This window comes from Salvelinus alpinus, chromosome 3 (genome assembly GCF_045679555.1).
Source record: "Salvelinus alpinus chromosome 3, SLU_Salpinus.1, whole genome shotgun sequence".
Taxonomy (NCBI): domain Eukaryota; kingdom Metazoa; phylum Chordata; class Actinopteri; order Salmoniformes; family Salmonidae; genus Salvelinus; species Salvelinus alpinus.
Genome location: NC_092088.1, coordinates 101,366,523 through 101,383,252, shown reverse-complemented (window position 1 = coordinate 101,383,252; position 16,730 = coordinate 101,366,523). Strand labels below are relative to the sequence as shown.

The 16,730-nt window shown below is 45.4% G+C and overlaps 2 protein-coding genes across 2 annotated transcripts in view; one reads left to right on the top strand and one right to left on the bottom strand.

The window, feature by feature from the left end:
• Positions 1-16,730, top strand: part of dock1 (dedicator of cytokinesis 1) — an 800,130-nt gene that overhangs the window by 181,239 nt on the left and 602,161 nt on the right. The gene's annotated exons all lie outside the window — the stretch shown is intronic.
• LOC139571623 (dedicator of cytokinesis protein 1-like) overlaps positions 1-16,730 on the bottom strand; it is a 122,974-nt gene that overhangs the window by 92,418 nt on the left and 13,826 nt on the right. Inside the window, exons 7-10 of the mRNA XM_071394672.1 lie at positions 16,303-16,460; positions 14,964-15,045; positions 9,216-9,351; positions 6,424-6,496 (exon numbers count right to left, since the gene is read on the bottom strand). Of these exons, the coding sequence (XP_071250773.1) occupies positions 6,424-6,496; positions 9,216-9,351; positions 14,964-15,045; positions 16,303-16,460 (449 nt within the window). The remainder of the gene's footprint in view (positions 1-6,423; positions 6,497-9,215; positions 9,352-14,963; positions 15,046-16,302; positions 16,461-16,730) is intronic.

Here is a 16,730-nt window from a genome sequence, read left to right as displayed (position 1 = left end):
TTTGCCTTAGAACAGGGTCGTAGCTAAAAACCAAAGCTGCTATTCAGGAAACTACCAACACTGGAAATTCATCACTATGATATTTTGCCTAGCGTGCCAACTAAACTAAACTGCCTGGTATCTACGACTGAGTTCCAAATCACACTCTATTCCTTACATCCTTCACCACGTTCAATAGTAGTGCACTATATAGGGAATAGGGTGCCATCGTAGTGCACTATATAGGGAATAGGGTTCCATTTGTGACTCAGACAGGGACCATGTTTTAAGATGTTTTCAACCCTTCACACCTGATTTAATCTGCAGTTTAAGACACACACTATTACCTACACGGACCAGGTTTAAAGTAGTGCACTATATAGGGAATAGGGTGCCATTTGGGACACAAAACCCTCCACTATTCCACCGTGACTAAATTAAGGCGATATCATTAACTGCCTGTGTCCCTGAGAGGATTCCATAATTGGAAATGCTTTAGGATGAGTCGCAAATGGCACCCTATTCCCTATATAGTGCACTACTATGGCACCCTATTCCCTATATAGTGCTCTACTACGGCACCCTATTCCCTATATAGTGCACTACTATTGACCCCAAATGGCACCCTATTCCCTACAAAGTGCACTACTTTAGACCAGGATCTATAGGGTAGTAGTGTACTACTTTAGACCGGGGTCTACAGGGTAGTAGTGCACTACTTTAGACCAGGGTCTACAGGGTAGTAGTACACTACTTTAGACCAGGGTCTACAGGGTAGTAGTGCACTACTTTAGACCAGGGTCTACAGGGTAGAAGTGCACTACTTTAGACCAGGGTCTACAGGGTAGTAGTGCACTACTTTAGACCAGGGTCTACAGGGTAGTAGTGCACTACTTTAGACCAGGGTCTACAGGGTAGTAGTGCACTACTTTAGACCAGGGTCTATAGGGTAGTAGTGCACTACTTTAGACCAGGGTCTATAGGGTTGTAGTGCACTACTTTAGACCAGGGTCTATAGGGTAGTAGTGCACTACTTTAGACCAGGGCCTATAGGGTAGTAGTGCACTACTTTAGACCAGGGCCTATAGGGTAGTAGTGCACTACTTTAGACCAGGGTCTATAGGGTAGTAGTGCACTACTTTAGACCAGGGTCTATAGGGTAGTAGTGCACTACTTTAGACCAGGGTCTATAGGGTAGTAGTGCACTACTTTAGACCAGGGTCTATAGGGTAGTAGTGCACTACTTTAGACCAGGGTCTATAGGGTAGTAGTGCACTACTTTAGACCAGGGTCTATAGGGTAGTAGTGCACTACTTTAGACCAGGGTCTATAGGGTAGTAGTGCACTACTTTAGACCAGGGTCTATAGGGTAGTAGTGCACTACTTTAGACCAGGGTCTATAGGGTAGTAGTGCACTACTTTAGACCAGGGCCCATAGGGTAGTAGTGCACTACTTTAGACCAGGGTCTATAGGGTAGTAGTGCACTACTTTAGACCAGGGTCTATAGGGTAGTAGTGCACTACTTTAGACCAGGGTCTATAGGGTAGTAGTGCACTACATTAGACCAGGGTCTATAGGGTAGTAGTGCACTACTTTAGACCAGGGTCTATAGGGTAGTAGTGCACTACTTTAGACCAGGGTCTATAGGGTTGTAGTGCACTACTTTAGACCAGGGTCTATAGGGTAGTAGTGCACTACTTTAGACCAGGGTCTATAGGGTAATAGTGCACTACTTTAGATCAGGGTCTACAGGGTAGTAGTGCACTACTTTAGACCAGGGTCTATAGGGTAGTAGTGCACTACTTTAGACCAGGGTCTATAGGGTAGTAGTGCACTACTTTAGACCAGGGTCTACAGGGTAGTAGTGCACTACTTTAGACCAGGGTCTATAGGGTAGTAGTGCACTACTTTAGACCAGGGTCTATAGGGTAGTAGTGCACTACTTTAGACCAGGGTCTATAGGGTAGTAGTGCACTACTTTAGACCAGGGTCTATAGGGTAGTAGTGCACTACTTTAGACCAGGGTCTATAGGGTAGTAGTGCACTACTTTAGACCAGGGCCCATAGGGGTAGTAGTGCACTACTTTAGACCAGGGTCTATAGGGTAGTAGTGCACTACTTTAGACCAGGGTCTATAGGGTAGTAGTGCACTACTTTAGACCAGGGTCTATAGGGTAGTAGTGCACTACTTTAGACCAGGGTCTATAGGGTAGTAGTGCACTACTTTAGACCAGGGTCTATAGGGTAGTAGTGCACTACATTAGACCAGGGTCTATAGGGTAGTAGTGCACTATATAGGGAACGACATGCCAGGAACAACCTCAGACACGACACATCCAAATATATCTGACCAATTCCCGTAAAGTCAAGTGTGGAAGAGGTGAAAAGATGATCGTTGTCTATCAACAATGACACGCCACCGGGGTCTGACAATCTGGATGGAAAATTACTGAGGATAATAGAGGACGATATTGCCACTCCTATATGCCACATCTTTAAGCCTACTAGAGAGAGAGAGAGTGCCCTCAGGCCTGGAGGGAAGCTGAAGTCATTCCACTACCTAAGAATAGTAAAGGCCCCTTTACTGGCTCAAATAGCCGACCAATCATACAAAACAAATACAGCTTATGGAACAACGGAGACACACACACAAAGGTACAGACACACATATGTACACATTGTAATATTGTTGTATGGTTGGTATTATACATGTTGTATTGTAGATATGTAGTGGTGTAGTAATGTTAATATTGTACTGTTTTATATGTAATGTAAGTGCCTTAATGTGTTTAGACCCCAGGAAGAGTAGCTGCTGCCTCGGCAGGAACTAATGGGGATCCATAATAAACCTCAGGAAGAGTAGCTGCTGCCTTGGCAGGAACTAATGGGGATCCATAATAAACACCAGGAAGAGTAGCTGCTGCCTCGGCAGGAACTAATGGGGATCCATAATAAACCCCAGGAAGAGTAGCTGCTGCCTTGGCAGGAACTAATGGGGATCCATAATAAACCCCAGGAAGAGTAGCTGCTGCCTCGGCAGGAACTAATGGAGATCCATAATAAACCCAGGGAAGAGTAGCTGCTGCCTTGGCAGGAAGTAATGGAGATCATTAAAAACCCCAGGAAGAGTAGCTGCTGCCTTGCCAGGAACTAATGGGCATCCATAATAAACCCCAGGAAGAGTAGCTGCTGCCTCGGCAGGAAGTAATGGAGATCCATTAATAAACCCCAGGAAGAGTAGCTGCTGCCTCGGCAGGAACTAATGGGGATCCATAATAAACCCCAGGAAGAGTAGCTGCTGCCTTGGCAGGAAGTAATGGAGATCCATAATAAACCCCAGGAAGAGTAGCTGCTGCCTTGGCAGGAAGTAATGGAGATCCATAATAAACCCCAGGAAGAGTAGCTGCTGCCTTGGCAGGAACTAATGGGGATCCATAATAAACCCCAGGAAGAGTAGCTGCTGCCTTGGCAGGAAGTAATGGAGATCATTAAAAACCCCAGGAAGAGTAGCTGCTGCCTCGGCAGGAACTAATGGGCATCCATAATAAACCCCAGGAAGAGTAGCTGCTGCCTCGGCAGGAACTAATGGGGATCCATTAAAAACCCCAGGAAGAGTAGCTGCTGCCTTGGCAGGAACTAATGGGGATCCATAATAAACCCCAGGAAGAGTAGCTGCTGCCTCGGCAGGAACTAATGGGGATCCATAATAAACCCCAGGAAGAGTAGCTGCTGCCTCGGCAGGAACTAATGGGGATCCATAATAAACCCCAGGAAGAGTAGCTGCTGCCTTGGCAGGAACTAATGGGGATCCATAATAAACCCCAGGAAGAGTAGCTGCTGCCTTGGCAGGAACTAATGGGGATCCATAATAAACCCCAGGAAGAGTAGCTGCTGCCTTGGCAGGAACTAATGGGGATCCATAATAAACCCCAGGAAGAGTAGCTGCTGCCTTGGCAGGAACTAACGGGGATCCATAATAAACCCCAGGAAGAGTAGCTGCTGCCTTGGCAGGAACTAATGGGGATCCATAATAAACCCCAGGAAGAGTAGCTGCTGCCTTGGCAGGAACTAATGGGGATCCATAATAAACCTCCAGGAAGAGTAGCTGCTGCCTTGGCAGGAACTAATGGGGATCCATAATAAACCCCAGGAAGAGTAGCTGCTGCCTTGGCAGGAACTAATGGGGATCCATAATAAACCCCAGGAAGAGTAGCTGCTGCCTTGGCAGGAACTAATGGGGATCCATAATAAACCCCAGGAAGAGTAGCTGCTGCCTTGGCAGGAACTAATGGGGATCCATAATAAACCCCAGGAAGAGTAGCTGCTGCCATTGTGTCAGGAACTATATGGGGATCCCATACATAAACCTCCATTGGAAGAGTAGCTGCTGCCTTGGTCAGGAACTAATGGGGATCCCATACATAGACCTCCAGGTAAGAGTAGCTGCTGCCTTGGTCAGGAACTAATGAGGATCCCATACATAAACCTCCAGGATGTAGTAGCTGCTGCCTCGGCAGGAACTAATGGGGATCCACAATAGACCCCAGCATAGATGTATGCTGCTGTCCATAGCAGGTCCCAACGGGGACCTCCATAATAAACCTCCAGGAAGTAGTAGCTGCTGCCATTGTGTCAGGAACTAATGGAGGATCCACAACATAGACCTCCAGGTATAGTAGCTGCTGCCTCGGCAGGAACTAATGGGGATCCCATAATAAACCTCCATGGAAGAGTAGCTGCTGCCTTGGTCAGGAACTATATGAGGATCCCATACATAGACCTCCAGGAATAGTAGCTGCTGCTTTGGCAGGCAACTAATGGGGATCCATAATAAACCTCCAGGAAGAGTAGCTGCTGCCTTGGTCAGGAACTAATGGGGATCCCATACATAAACCTCCAGGAAGAGTAGCTGCTGCCTTAGGTCAGGAACTATACGGGGATCCCATACATAGACCACCAGGAAGAGTAGCTGCTGCCTCGGCAGGAACTAATGGGGATCCGATACATAAACCCCAAGAAGAGTAGCTGCTGCTTTGGCAGGAACTAATGGGGACCTCCATAATAAATCATGGGAAATAGAGGTGCCTACACACTAGCCTCAACCGTAGAGGAGACGGCTTCAGAGACAGAGGTCGGCAGTAGCGGTACCAACATAGACCTCCATTATGTTCTGGTCCATAGAGGTCCCAACATAGACCTCCATTATGTTCTGGTCCATAGAGGTCCCAACATAGACCTCCATTATGTTCTGGTCCATAGAGGTCCCAACATAGACCTCCATTATGTTCTGGTCCATAGAGGTCCCAACATAGACCTCCATTATGTTCTGGTCCATAGAGGTCCCAACATAGACCTCCATTATGTTCTGGTCCATAGAGGTCCCAACATAGACCTCCATTATGTTCTGGTCCATAGAGGTCCCAACATAGACCTCCATTATGTTCTGGTCCATAGAGGTCCCAACATAGACCTCCATTATGTTCTGGTCCATAGAGGTCCCAACATAGACCTCCATTATGTTCTGGTCCATAGAGGTCCCAACATAGACCTCCATTATGTTCTGGTCCATAGAGGTCCCAACATAGACCACCATTATGTTCTGGTCCATAGAGGTCCCAACATAGACCTCCATTATGTTCTGGTCCATAGAGGTCCCAACATAGACCTCCATTATGTTCTGGTCCATAGAGGTCCCAACATAGACCTCCATTATGTTCTGGTCCATAGAGGTCCCAACATAGACCTCCATTATGTTCTGGTCCATAGAGGTCCCAACATAGACCTCCATTATGTTCTGGTCCATAGAGGTCCCAACATAGACCTCCATTATGTTCTGGTCCATAGAGGTCCCAACATAGAGCCACCACTATATGTTCTGGTCCATAGAGGTCCCAACATAGGCCTCCATTATGTTCTGGTCCATAGAGGTCCCAACATAGGCCTCCATTATGTTCTGGTCCATAGAGGTCCCAACATAGGCCTCCATTATGTTCTGGTCCATAGAGGTCCCAACATAGACCTCCATTATGTTCTGGTCCATAGAGGTCCCAACATAGACCTCCATTATGTTCTGGTCCATAGAGGTCCCAACATAGGCCTCCATTATGTTCTGGTCCATAGAGGTCCCAACATAGGCCTCCATTATGTTCTGGTTCATAGAGGTCCCAACATAGGCCTCCATTATGTTCTGGTCCATAGAGGTCCCAACATAGACCACTATTATGTTCTGGTCCATATTTGACGTGTTTATCATCTTCCAAATGATAAAGTAGGAACTGAGACATCAATATGGGTTTTATGACTTAGTGTGCTGTGTTATGGTGATGTAATGGATGGGGATGGGAGTGTGTGTGTGTGTGTGTGTGTGTGTGTGTGTGTGTGTGTGTGTGTGTGTGTGTGTGTGTGTGTGTGTGTGTGTGTGTGTATTCATATTTCATACTCACGGCTGGAAGGGGATGAAATGCTGCTTGTCCTCATCATCCATCTTGCCTGTTATGATGTCAGTCACATCCATCACTGATAGAGACAGGACATATAGTATAGAAGGTCAATGGTATAGCAGTCTGTTACTGATAGAGACATATAGTATAGAAGGTCAATGGTATAGCAGTCTGTTACTGATAGAGACAGGACATATAGTATAGAAGATCATTGGTATAGCAGTCTGTTACTGATAGAGACATATAGTATAGAAGGTCAATGGTATAGCAGTCTGTTACTGATAGAGACAGGACATATAGTATAGAAGGTCAATGGTATAGCAGTCTGTTACTGTTAGAGACAGGACATATAGTATAGAAGATCATTGGTATAGCAGTCTGTTACTGATAGAGACATAGTATAGAAGGTCAATGGTATAGCAGTCTGTTACTGATAGAGACAGGACATATAGTATAGAAGGTCAATGGTATAGCAGTCTGTTACTGTTAGAGACAGGACATATAGTATAGAAGGTCAATGGTATAGCAGTCTGTTACTGATAGAGACATGACATATAGTATAGAAGGTCAATGGTACAGCAGTCTGTTACTGATAGAGACATATAGTATAGACGGTCAATGGTATAACAGTCTGTTACTGATAGAGACATATAGTATAGAAGGTAAATGGTATAGCAGTCTGTTACTGATAGAGACAGGACATATAGTATAGAAGGTCAATGGTACAGCAGTCTGTTACTGATAGAGACATATAGTATAGACGGTCAATGGTATAACAGTCTGTTACTGATAGAGACATATAGTATAGAAGGTCAATGGTATAGCAGACTGTTACTGATAGAGACATATAGTATAGAAGGTCAATGGTACAGCAGACTGTTACTGATAGAAGACATATAGTATACAAGGTCAATGGTACAGCAGTCTGTTACTGATAGACATATAGTATAGACGGTCAATGGTATAGCAGTCTGTTACTGATAGAGACATATAGTATAGAAGGTCAATGGTACAGCAGTCTGTTACTGTTAGAGACATATAGTATAGAAGGTCAATGGTACAGCAGTCTGTTACTGTTAGAGACATATAGTATAGAAGGTCAATGGTATAGCAGACTGTTACTGATAGAGACAGGACATATAGTATAGAAGGTCAATGGTATAGCAGTATGTTACTGATAGAGACAGGACATATAGTATAGAAGGTCAATGGTATAGCAGTATGTTACAGACTAGAGGAATGTTTGCACAAACAGAATGGTACCCAGCCTAGAGGAATGTTTGCACAAACAGACTGGTACCCAGGCTAGAGGAATGTTAGCCCAAACAGACTGGTACCCAGGCTAGAGGAATGTTAGCACAAACAGACTGGTACCCAGGCTAGAGGAATGTTAGCACAAACAGACTGGTACCAAGGCTAGAGGAATGTTAGCACAAACAGACTGGTAACCAGACTAGAGGAATGTTAGCACAAACCGACTGGTACCCAGGCTAGAGGAATGTTAGCACAAACAGACTGGTACCCAGGCTAGAGGAATGTTAGCACAAACAGACTGGTACCCAGGCTAGAGGAAAGTTAGCACAAACAGACTGGTACCCAGGCTAGACGAATGTTAGCCCAAACAGACTGGTACCCAGGCTAGAGGAATGTTAGCACAAACAGACTGGTACCCAGGCTAGAGGAATGCTAGCACAAACAGACTGGTAACCAGACTAGAGGACTGGTACCCAGGCTAGAGGAATGTTAGCACAAACAGACTGGTAACCAGACTAGAGGACTGGTACCCAGGCTAGAGGAATGTTAGCCCAAACAGACTGGTACCCAGGCTAGAGGAATGTTAGCACAAACAGACTGGTACCAAGGCTAGAGGAATGTTAGCCCAAACAGACTGGTACCCAGGCTAGAGGAATGTTAGCACAAACAGACTAGTACCCAGGCTAGAGGAAGGTTAGCACAAACAGACTGGTACCCAGACTAGAGGAATGTTAGCACAAACAGACTGGTACCCAGACTAGAGGACTGGTACCCAGGCTAGAGGAATGTTAGCCAGGCTAGAGGAATGTTAGCCCAAACAGACTGGTACCCAGGCTAGAGGAATGTTAGCCCAAACAGACTGGTACCCAGGCTAGAGGACTGGTACCCAGGCTAGAGGAATGTTAGCCAGGCTAGAGGAATGTTAGCCCAAACAGACTGGTACCCAGACTAGAGGACTGGTACCCAGGCTAGAGAAATGTTAGCCCAAACAGACTGGTACCCAGGCTAGAGGAATGTTAGCCCAAACAGACAGGTACCCAGGCTAGAGGAATGTTAGCACAAACAGACTGGTACCCAGGCTAGAGGAATGTTAGCCCAAACAGACGGGTACCCAGGCTAGAGGAATGTTAGCCCAAACAGACGGGTACCCAGGCTAGAGGAATGTTAGCACAAACAGACTGGTACCCAGGCTAGAGGAATGCTAGCCCAAACAGACTGGTACCCAGGCTAGAGGAATGTTAGCCGAAACAGACTGGTACCAAGGCTAGAGGAATGTTAGCCCAAACAGACTGGTACCCAGGCTAGAGGAATGCTAGCACAAACAGACTGGTACCCAGGCTAGAGGAATGCTAGCACAAACAGACTGGTAACCAGACTAGAGGACTGGTACCCAGGCTAGAGGAATGTTAGCCCAAACAGACTGGTACCCAGGCTAGAGGAATGTTAGCCCAAACAGACGGGTACCCAGGCTAGAGGAATGTTAGCCCAAACAGACGGGTACCCAGGCTAGTTCCAGTGGTCTCCGGCTCCAGACAGTTTACCTGCTACTCCAAAGGGTCTCCTCAGCCCAGAGGTCAGCTTCTTGGTGTTGTTGTCACGCAGCTCCATCCGTCCGACTCGAACGATCTGACACACAAAGCTGATCTTCTCTCTCTTTAAATCCTGACTGCCAAGGTCCTGGAGAAGAACCACGACAACACAGACTCAGCGGTGGTATTGGAGGAGCAAAACCACACAAGTCTACCTGTAAACGTCTTGTATTCCTACACAACTTCAATAACACCGGGAAACAAATCATTTATAAAAAAAATAGAAATACAAAATAGAAACACAACATTGCAACAACTGTGTAATGATCCTGCTGTTTAATCAGCGTGTTGATATGCCACATCTGTCAGATGGATTAACATGTCAACAGAGAAGTCGCTCACTAACAGGGATGTACACCTTTTTTTGTGCGTAATGGAACATTTCTGGGACCTTTTATTTCAGCTCGAGAAACATGAGACCAAGACATTACATGTTGTTTTTATATTTGTGTTCACTGTAGATTGAAGTGGGGGGTGCACATTTTAGTTCTTGCCCCTCGTACTACACACCTGAATGAAAACTAGATGAAAAAGATTGTTGAACAGAGTTGAACATTTGAACGGGATGTGTCGTGTCCGGGAACAACAAACACCCGCCTCGTTGGGTCCCCAGGACCAGGATGAGGAAACACTGAGAAAGACTGAAGCTATCGCCATGGAGATTCCTTTACACTACACCCAACACAGTGAATGAGTCAGTATTACCATGGTAACAGTACTGCCCAACGGTTCCTTTACACTACACCCAACACAGTGAATGAGTCAGTATTACCATGGTAACAGTACTGCCCAGCGGTTCCTTTACACTACACCCAACACAGTGAATGAATCAGTATTACCATGGTAACAGTACTGCCCAGCGGTTCCTTTACACTACACCCAACACAGTGAATGAGTCAGTATTACCATGGTAACAGTACTGCCCAGCGGTTCCTTTACACTACACCCAACACAGTGAATGAGTCAGTATTACCATGGTAACAGTACTGCCCAGCGGTTCCTTTACACTACACCCAACACAGTGAATGAGTCAGTATTACCTTGGTAACAGTACTGCCCAGCGGTTCCTTTACACTACACCCAACACAGTGAATGAGTCAGTATTACCTTGGTAACAGTACTGCCCAGCGGTTCCTTTACACTACACCCAACACAGTGAATGAGTCAGTATTACCATGGTAACAGTACTGCCTAGCGGTTCCTTTACACTACACCCAACACAGTGAATGAGTCAGTATTACCATGGTAACAGTACTGCCTAGCGGTTCCTTTACACTACACCCAACACAGTGAATGAGTCAGTATTACCATGGTAACAGTACTGCCTAGAGGTTTCCTTTACACTACACCCAACACAGTGAATGAGTCAGTATTACCATGGTAACAGTACTGCCCAGCGGTTCCTTTACACTACACCCAACACAGTGAATGAATCAGTATTACCATGGTAACAGTACTGCCCAGCGGTTCCTTTACACTACACCCAACACAGTGAATGAGTCAGTATTACCATGGTAACAGTACTGCCCAGCGGTTCCTTTACACTACACCCAACACAGTGAATGAATCAGTATTACCATGGTAACAGTACTGCCCAGCGGTTCCTTTACACTACACCCAACACAGTGAATGAGTCAGTATTACCATGGTAACAGTACTGCCCAGCGGTTCCTTTACACTACACCCAACACAGTGAATGAGTCAGTATTACCTTGGTAACAGTACTGCCCAGCGGTTCCTTTACACTACACCCAACACAGTGAATGAGTCAGTATTACCATGGTAACAGTACTGCCCAGCGGTTCCTTTACACTACACCCAACACAGTGAATGAGTCAGTATTACCTTGGTAACAGTACTGCCCAACGGTTCCTTTACACTACACCCAACACAGTGAATGAGTCAGTATTACCTTGGTAACAGTACTGCCCAGCGGTTCCTTTACACTACACCCAACACAGTGAATGAGTCAGTATTACCATGGTAACAGTACTGCCTAGCGGTTCCTTTACACTACACCCAACACAGTGAATGAGTCAGTATTACCATGGTAACAGTACTGCCCAGCGGTTCCTTTACACTACACCCAACACAGTGAATGAGTCAGTATTACCATGGTAACAGTACTGCCCAGCGGTTCCTTTACACTACACCCAACACAGTGAATGAGTCAGTATTACCATGGTAACAGTACTGCCCAACGGTTCCTTTACACTACACCCAACACAGTGAATGAGTCAGTATTACCTTGGTAACAGTACTGCCCAACGGTTCCTTTACACTACACCCAACACAGTGAATGAGTCAGTATTACCTTGGTAACAGTACTGCCCAGCGGTTCCTTTACACTACACCCAACACAGTGAATGAGTCAGTATTACCATGGTAACAGTACTGCCCAACGGTTCCTTTACACTACACCCAACACAGTGAATGAGTCAGTATTACCTTGGTAACAGTACTGCCCAGCGGTTCCTTTACACTACACCCAACACAGTGAATGAGTCAGTATTACCTTGGTAACAGTACTGCCTAGCGGTTCCTTTACACTACACCCAACACAGTGAATGAGTCAGTATTACCATGGTAACAGTACTGCCCAGCGGTTCCTTTACACTACACCCAACACAGTGAATGAGTCAGTATTACCTTGGTAACAGTACTGCCCAACGGTTCCTTTACACTACACCCAACACAGTGAATGAGTCAGTATTACCATGGTAACAGTACTGCCTAGCGGTTCCTTTACACTACACCCAACACAGTGAATGAGTCAGTATTACCATGGTAACAGTACTGCCCAGCGGTTCCTTTACACTACACCCAACACAGTGAATGAGTCAGTATTACCATGGTAACAGTACTGCCAAGCGGTTCCTTTACACTACACCCAACACAGTGAATGAGTCAGTATTACCATGGTAACAGTACTGCCCAGCGGTTCCTTTACACTACACCCAACACAGTGAATGAGTCAGTATTACCTTGGTAACAGTACTCCGCAAGACACAGGAAGCTGCTGAGGGGAGGACAACTCATAATACGGGCTGGAACGGGGTAAATGGAACGGTTTAAAGCCCATAGAAACCATGTGTGTGATACCACTCCATCCGGACACTACTATGAGCCCGTCCTACCCAATTAAGATGCCACCAGCCGCCTGTGCTGCCAAAGTGCACATTCAAAAGTTGGCTTATTGTACACATTTCTAGTTACATTGACTCTGTATCATTACGATGAGGCCAATAAGGACGTCATCAGCTATCCAATCGGGTTTTAGTTTCTCAATAAGGCTGATCTGTTTATTAGGCTGCAGCAGTAACAGCGACAGCGAGACAGGCAGGGCTGAGAGAACAATTGATCAGAACCTTTTCAATGAGGATAAACTTCTGTTTAGGTGGCAGTTTGACCCCAAATTGCTTTAACTCCCTATTTAATTGTGTCCGTGGTTCATGTCCCGCTGTGATCCCTGCAGTGCTGCCAGTGTAGCGAGCGGAGGAGCGAGTAGCGGGCGCCAACGAGCTCGTCATACGTAGGCGCTTGGTAACCCGGCTGCCCTTGGCCAGCCATTAGTAGAGAGGTGACCTTCGACAAACGAGCCGGGTCGCTCTGGGTCGTTCTCTTTCTTTCAGAGCCGGGGAGCTTCACAAACACCGCCCCCTCAAACAGGGGGGTACACACACACACACACACTCCCAGCATCCCTCAGGACAGGGCTGTGTAAACACTAGAGGTCGACCGATTAATCAGCATGGCCAATTAATTAAGGCCGATTTCAAGTTTTCATAACAATCGGTAATCAGCATTTTTGGATGCCGATTATGGCCGATTACATTGCACTCCACGAGAAGACTGCGTGGCAGGCTGACTACCTGTTACGCGAGTGCAGCAAGGAGCCAAGGTAAGTTGCTAGCTAGCGTTATACTTACCTTATAAAAAACAACTAATCTTCACATAATCACTAGTTAACTACACATGGTTGATGATATTACTAGCTTAACTAGCTTGTCCTGCGTTGTATATAATCAATGCCTGTTAATTTATCATCGAATCACAGCCTACTTTGGCAAACGGGTGATGATTTAAACCTATGTAAAATATGTTTTGTTTTCTGAATTTTTATAATGAGTATTTCTGTATTTGAATTTGGCACCCAGCAGTTTCACTGGCTGTTGAAGAGGTGGGACGCTAACGTCTCACGTACCCAAGAGAGGTTAACAAAAGTGAAAAAGCACTGTCGTTGCACCAACGTGTACCTAACCAAAAACATCAATGCCTTTCTTAAAATCAATACACAAGTATATATGTTTAAACCTGCATATTTAGTTAATATTGCCTGCTAATATGAATTTATTTTAACTAGGGAAATTGTGTCACTTCCTTTGCGTTCAGTGCAAGCAGAGTCAGGGTATATGCAGCAGTTTGGGCCGCCTGGCTCGTTGCGAACTGTGCGAAGACCATTTCTTTCTATCAAAGACCGTAATTAATTGCCAGAATTTTACGTAATTATGACATAACATTGAAGGTTGTGCAATGTAACAGGAATATTTAGACTTATGGATGCCACCCGTTAGATAAAATACGGAACGGTTCCGTATTTCACTGAAAGAATAAATGTTTTGTTTTCTAAATTATAGTTTCCGGATTCGACCATATTAATGACCTAAGGCTCGTATTTCTGTGTGTTATTATGTTATAACTAAGTCTATGATTTGATATTTGATAGAGCAGTCTGACTGAGCGGTGGTAGGCACCAGCAGGCTCGTAAGCATTCATTCAAACAGCACTTTAGTGCGTTTTGCCAGCAGCTCTTCGTTGTGCTACAAGCATTGAGCTGTTTATGACTTCAAGCCTATCAACTCCCGAGATTAGGCTGGCAATACTAAAGTACCTATTAGAACATCCAATAGTCAAAGGTATATGAAATACAAATGGTATAGAGAGAAATAGTCCTATAATAACTACAACCTAAAACTTCTTACCTGGGAATATTGAAGACTCATGTTAAAAGGAACCACCAGCTTTCATATGTTCTCATGTTCTGAGCAAGGAACTTAAACGTTAGCTTTCTTACATGGCACATATTGCACTTTTACTTTCTTCTCCAACACTTTGTTTTTGCATTATTTAAACCAAATTGAACATGTTTCATTATTTATTTGAGACTAAATAGATTTGATTTATTAAGTTAAAATAAAAGTGTTCATTCCGTATTGTTGTAATTGTCCTTATTACAAATATATATATATATTTGTAATATAAAATTGGCCGATATCAGATTTTTTTGGTCCTCCAATCGGTATCGGCGTTGAAAAAAATAATATTCGGTCGACCTAGTACACACACCACAGGCTCCGACATCACTCATGACAGGGCTGGGTAAACACACACACACACACACACACACCGACATCACTCATGACAGGTCTGGGTAAACAAACATCCCTCATGCCAGGTCTGGGTGAACACACACACACACTCCGACATCACTCATGCCAGGGCTGGGTAAACACACACACACACACCGACATCACTCATGCCAGGGCTGGGTAAACACACACATCGACATCACTCATGCCAGGTCTGGGTAAACACACACACACCGACATCCCTCATGCCAGGTCTGGGTGAACACACATCCCTCATGCCAGGTCTGGGTGAACAACCATGCAGCAGCAGCAACACTCTACATATACTCACGGTGAAGACGGATCTCAGGTTATGGAGCTGCTCTATATCTTTGACCAGGCCTTGACTGGACCATCGCACCAGGTAATTCTCACTGGGAGGGGAAGAACCAACATCAACCTGTTAACTTCACAATCTGCCGTCACAAATCAACTCTCTCGTCTCAAGATGAACACATGACAAATCAACTGACTAATGTCGTACACAGATGAGACGTTTCCTAAACAGTATTCGTTGCTGTAATCCGGGAACAACAGCAAATCCCCAGGCAGGTTGGCAGCTGGGTCTGTGCGGTCACGTTCCTGGCTCTGGACTCAGGACAATACTATTCCCATGATTCAGAGGTCCTCCAGAAATCCTAGAGGATTCCCAGAATAGTGAGGAAATAACCGGGGGAGGGAATCCTCCAACCGGGGGAGGGAATCCTCCAACATCGGGGAGGGAATCCTCCAACCGGGCAGGGAATCTGGGAAATTTGAGAAAGTGTCCAGAACTCTTGCGACCCTTGGCTTACCTGATGACCTTTAACCCCTCAGAGGAACATACCTGATGACCTTTAACCCTCAGAGGGTCATAGAGGAACATACCTGATGACCTTTAACCCTCAGAGGGTCATAGAGGAACATACCTGATCAACTTTAACCCTCAGAGGGTCATAGAGGAAAATACCTGATGACCTTTAACCTTAAAAGGAAGAAACTACTCAAAACAACTAATTCCTATAATTTACAGTGTTAAATAAGAGCAATATTTTTTGGTGAGCAAATGTTTCAATTTGTCATTATAATAAGGTTGGTAGTAACTTGTGAAAATCGTTGCGGAAATCTGTTGGAAGCTCAAGTCGACTATGTGACGACCCTCCCACTCTGTCTACCGTTTTCTCTCTCTTTGCTCTTGTTTCCTTATTAGGATGCCGGTGGGCGGAGTTGGGAGGGTCGTCAGCTACATGGGAAACACCTGGGCCCACTGTCATAGGATAAATGCATCACTTCCCCATTCATGGAGGAGACTCTCTCCATGTAGACACCTTGATAGATTCGGTTATGTTTCATGGTGCTTTTTGGTTGTTTGTTTTAGCATCTTTCAACACCCTGCATTATCACATTCATGCATGCAAAACATTCACTTACACTACTGATTACTGATTACACACACCATTGTATATTATACCTAGTTTCTTTATCTAATAAATATATTTTGTTACTCCTTATCTCCACGTGGTCTCCCTTTTGTTACGGGCTCTGAGCCGGTTCGTGACAACTACAAAACCCACAATGCAACGCTCTCCCCATGGGATATATGTACTGTACATGATGACCTTTGACCCTATGACGTCATAGAGGTTACATACCTGATGAACTTTGACTCAACGGGGTCGTAGAGCGACATGAGAACCTCTGCATCTTCTCCGATCTTACACACCACGTTCTTCAGGGTGACGAACAGAGCGAAGGACGGGGTCTGGGCGAACTTGGCCTGCCTGCTCAGATCTACATTCTGTTTCTGAGACTGTCCCAGGGAGAGGAAGAGGAGGAGGAAGCAGAGATGTTGTATTTAATACAGGGGTCCAGTAGTCTTACACACCACGTTCTTCAGGGTGACGAACAGAGCGAAGGACGGGGTCTGGGCGAACTTGGCCTGCCTGCTCAGATCTACATTCTGTTTCTGAGACTGTCCCAGGGAGAGGAAGAGGAGGAGGAAGCAGAGATGTTGTATTTAATACAGGGGTCCTGTAGTCTTCACTAGCCTGACTGTCATATCATCTGGGCCACGGGCCTA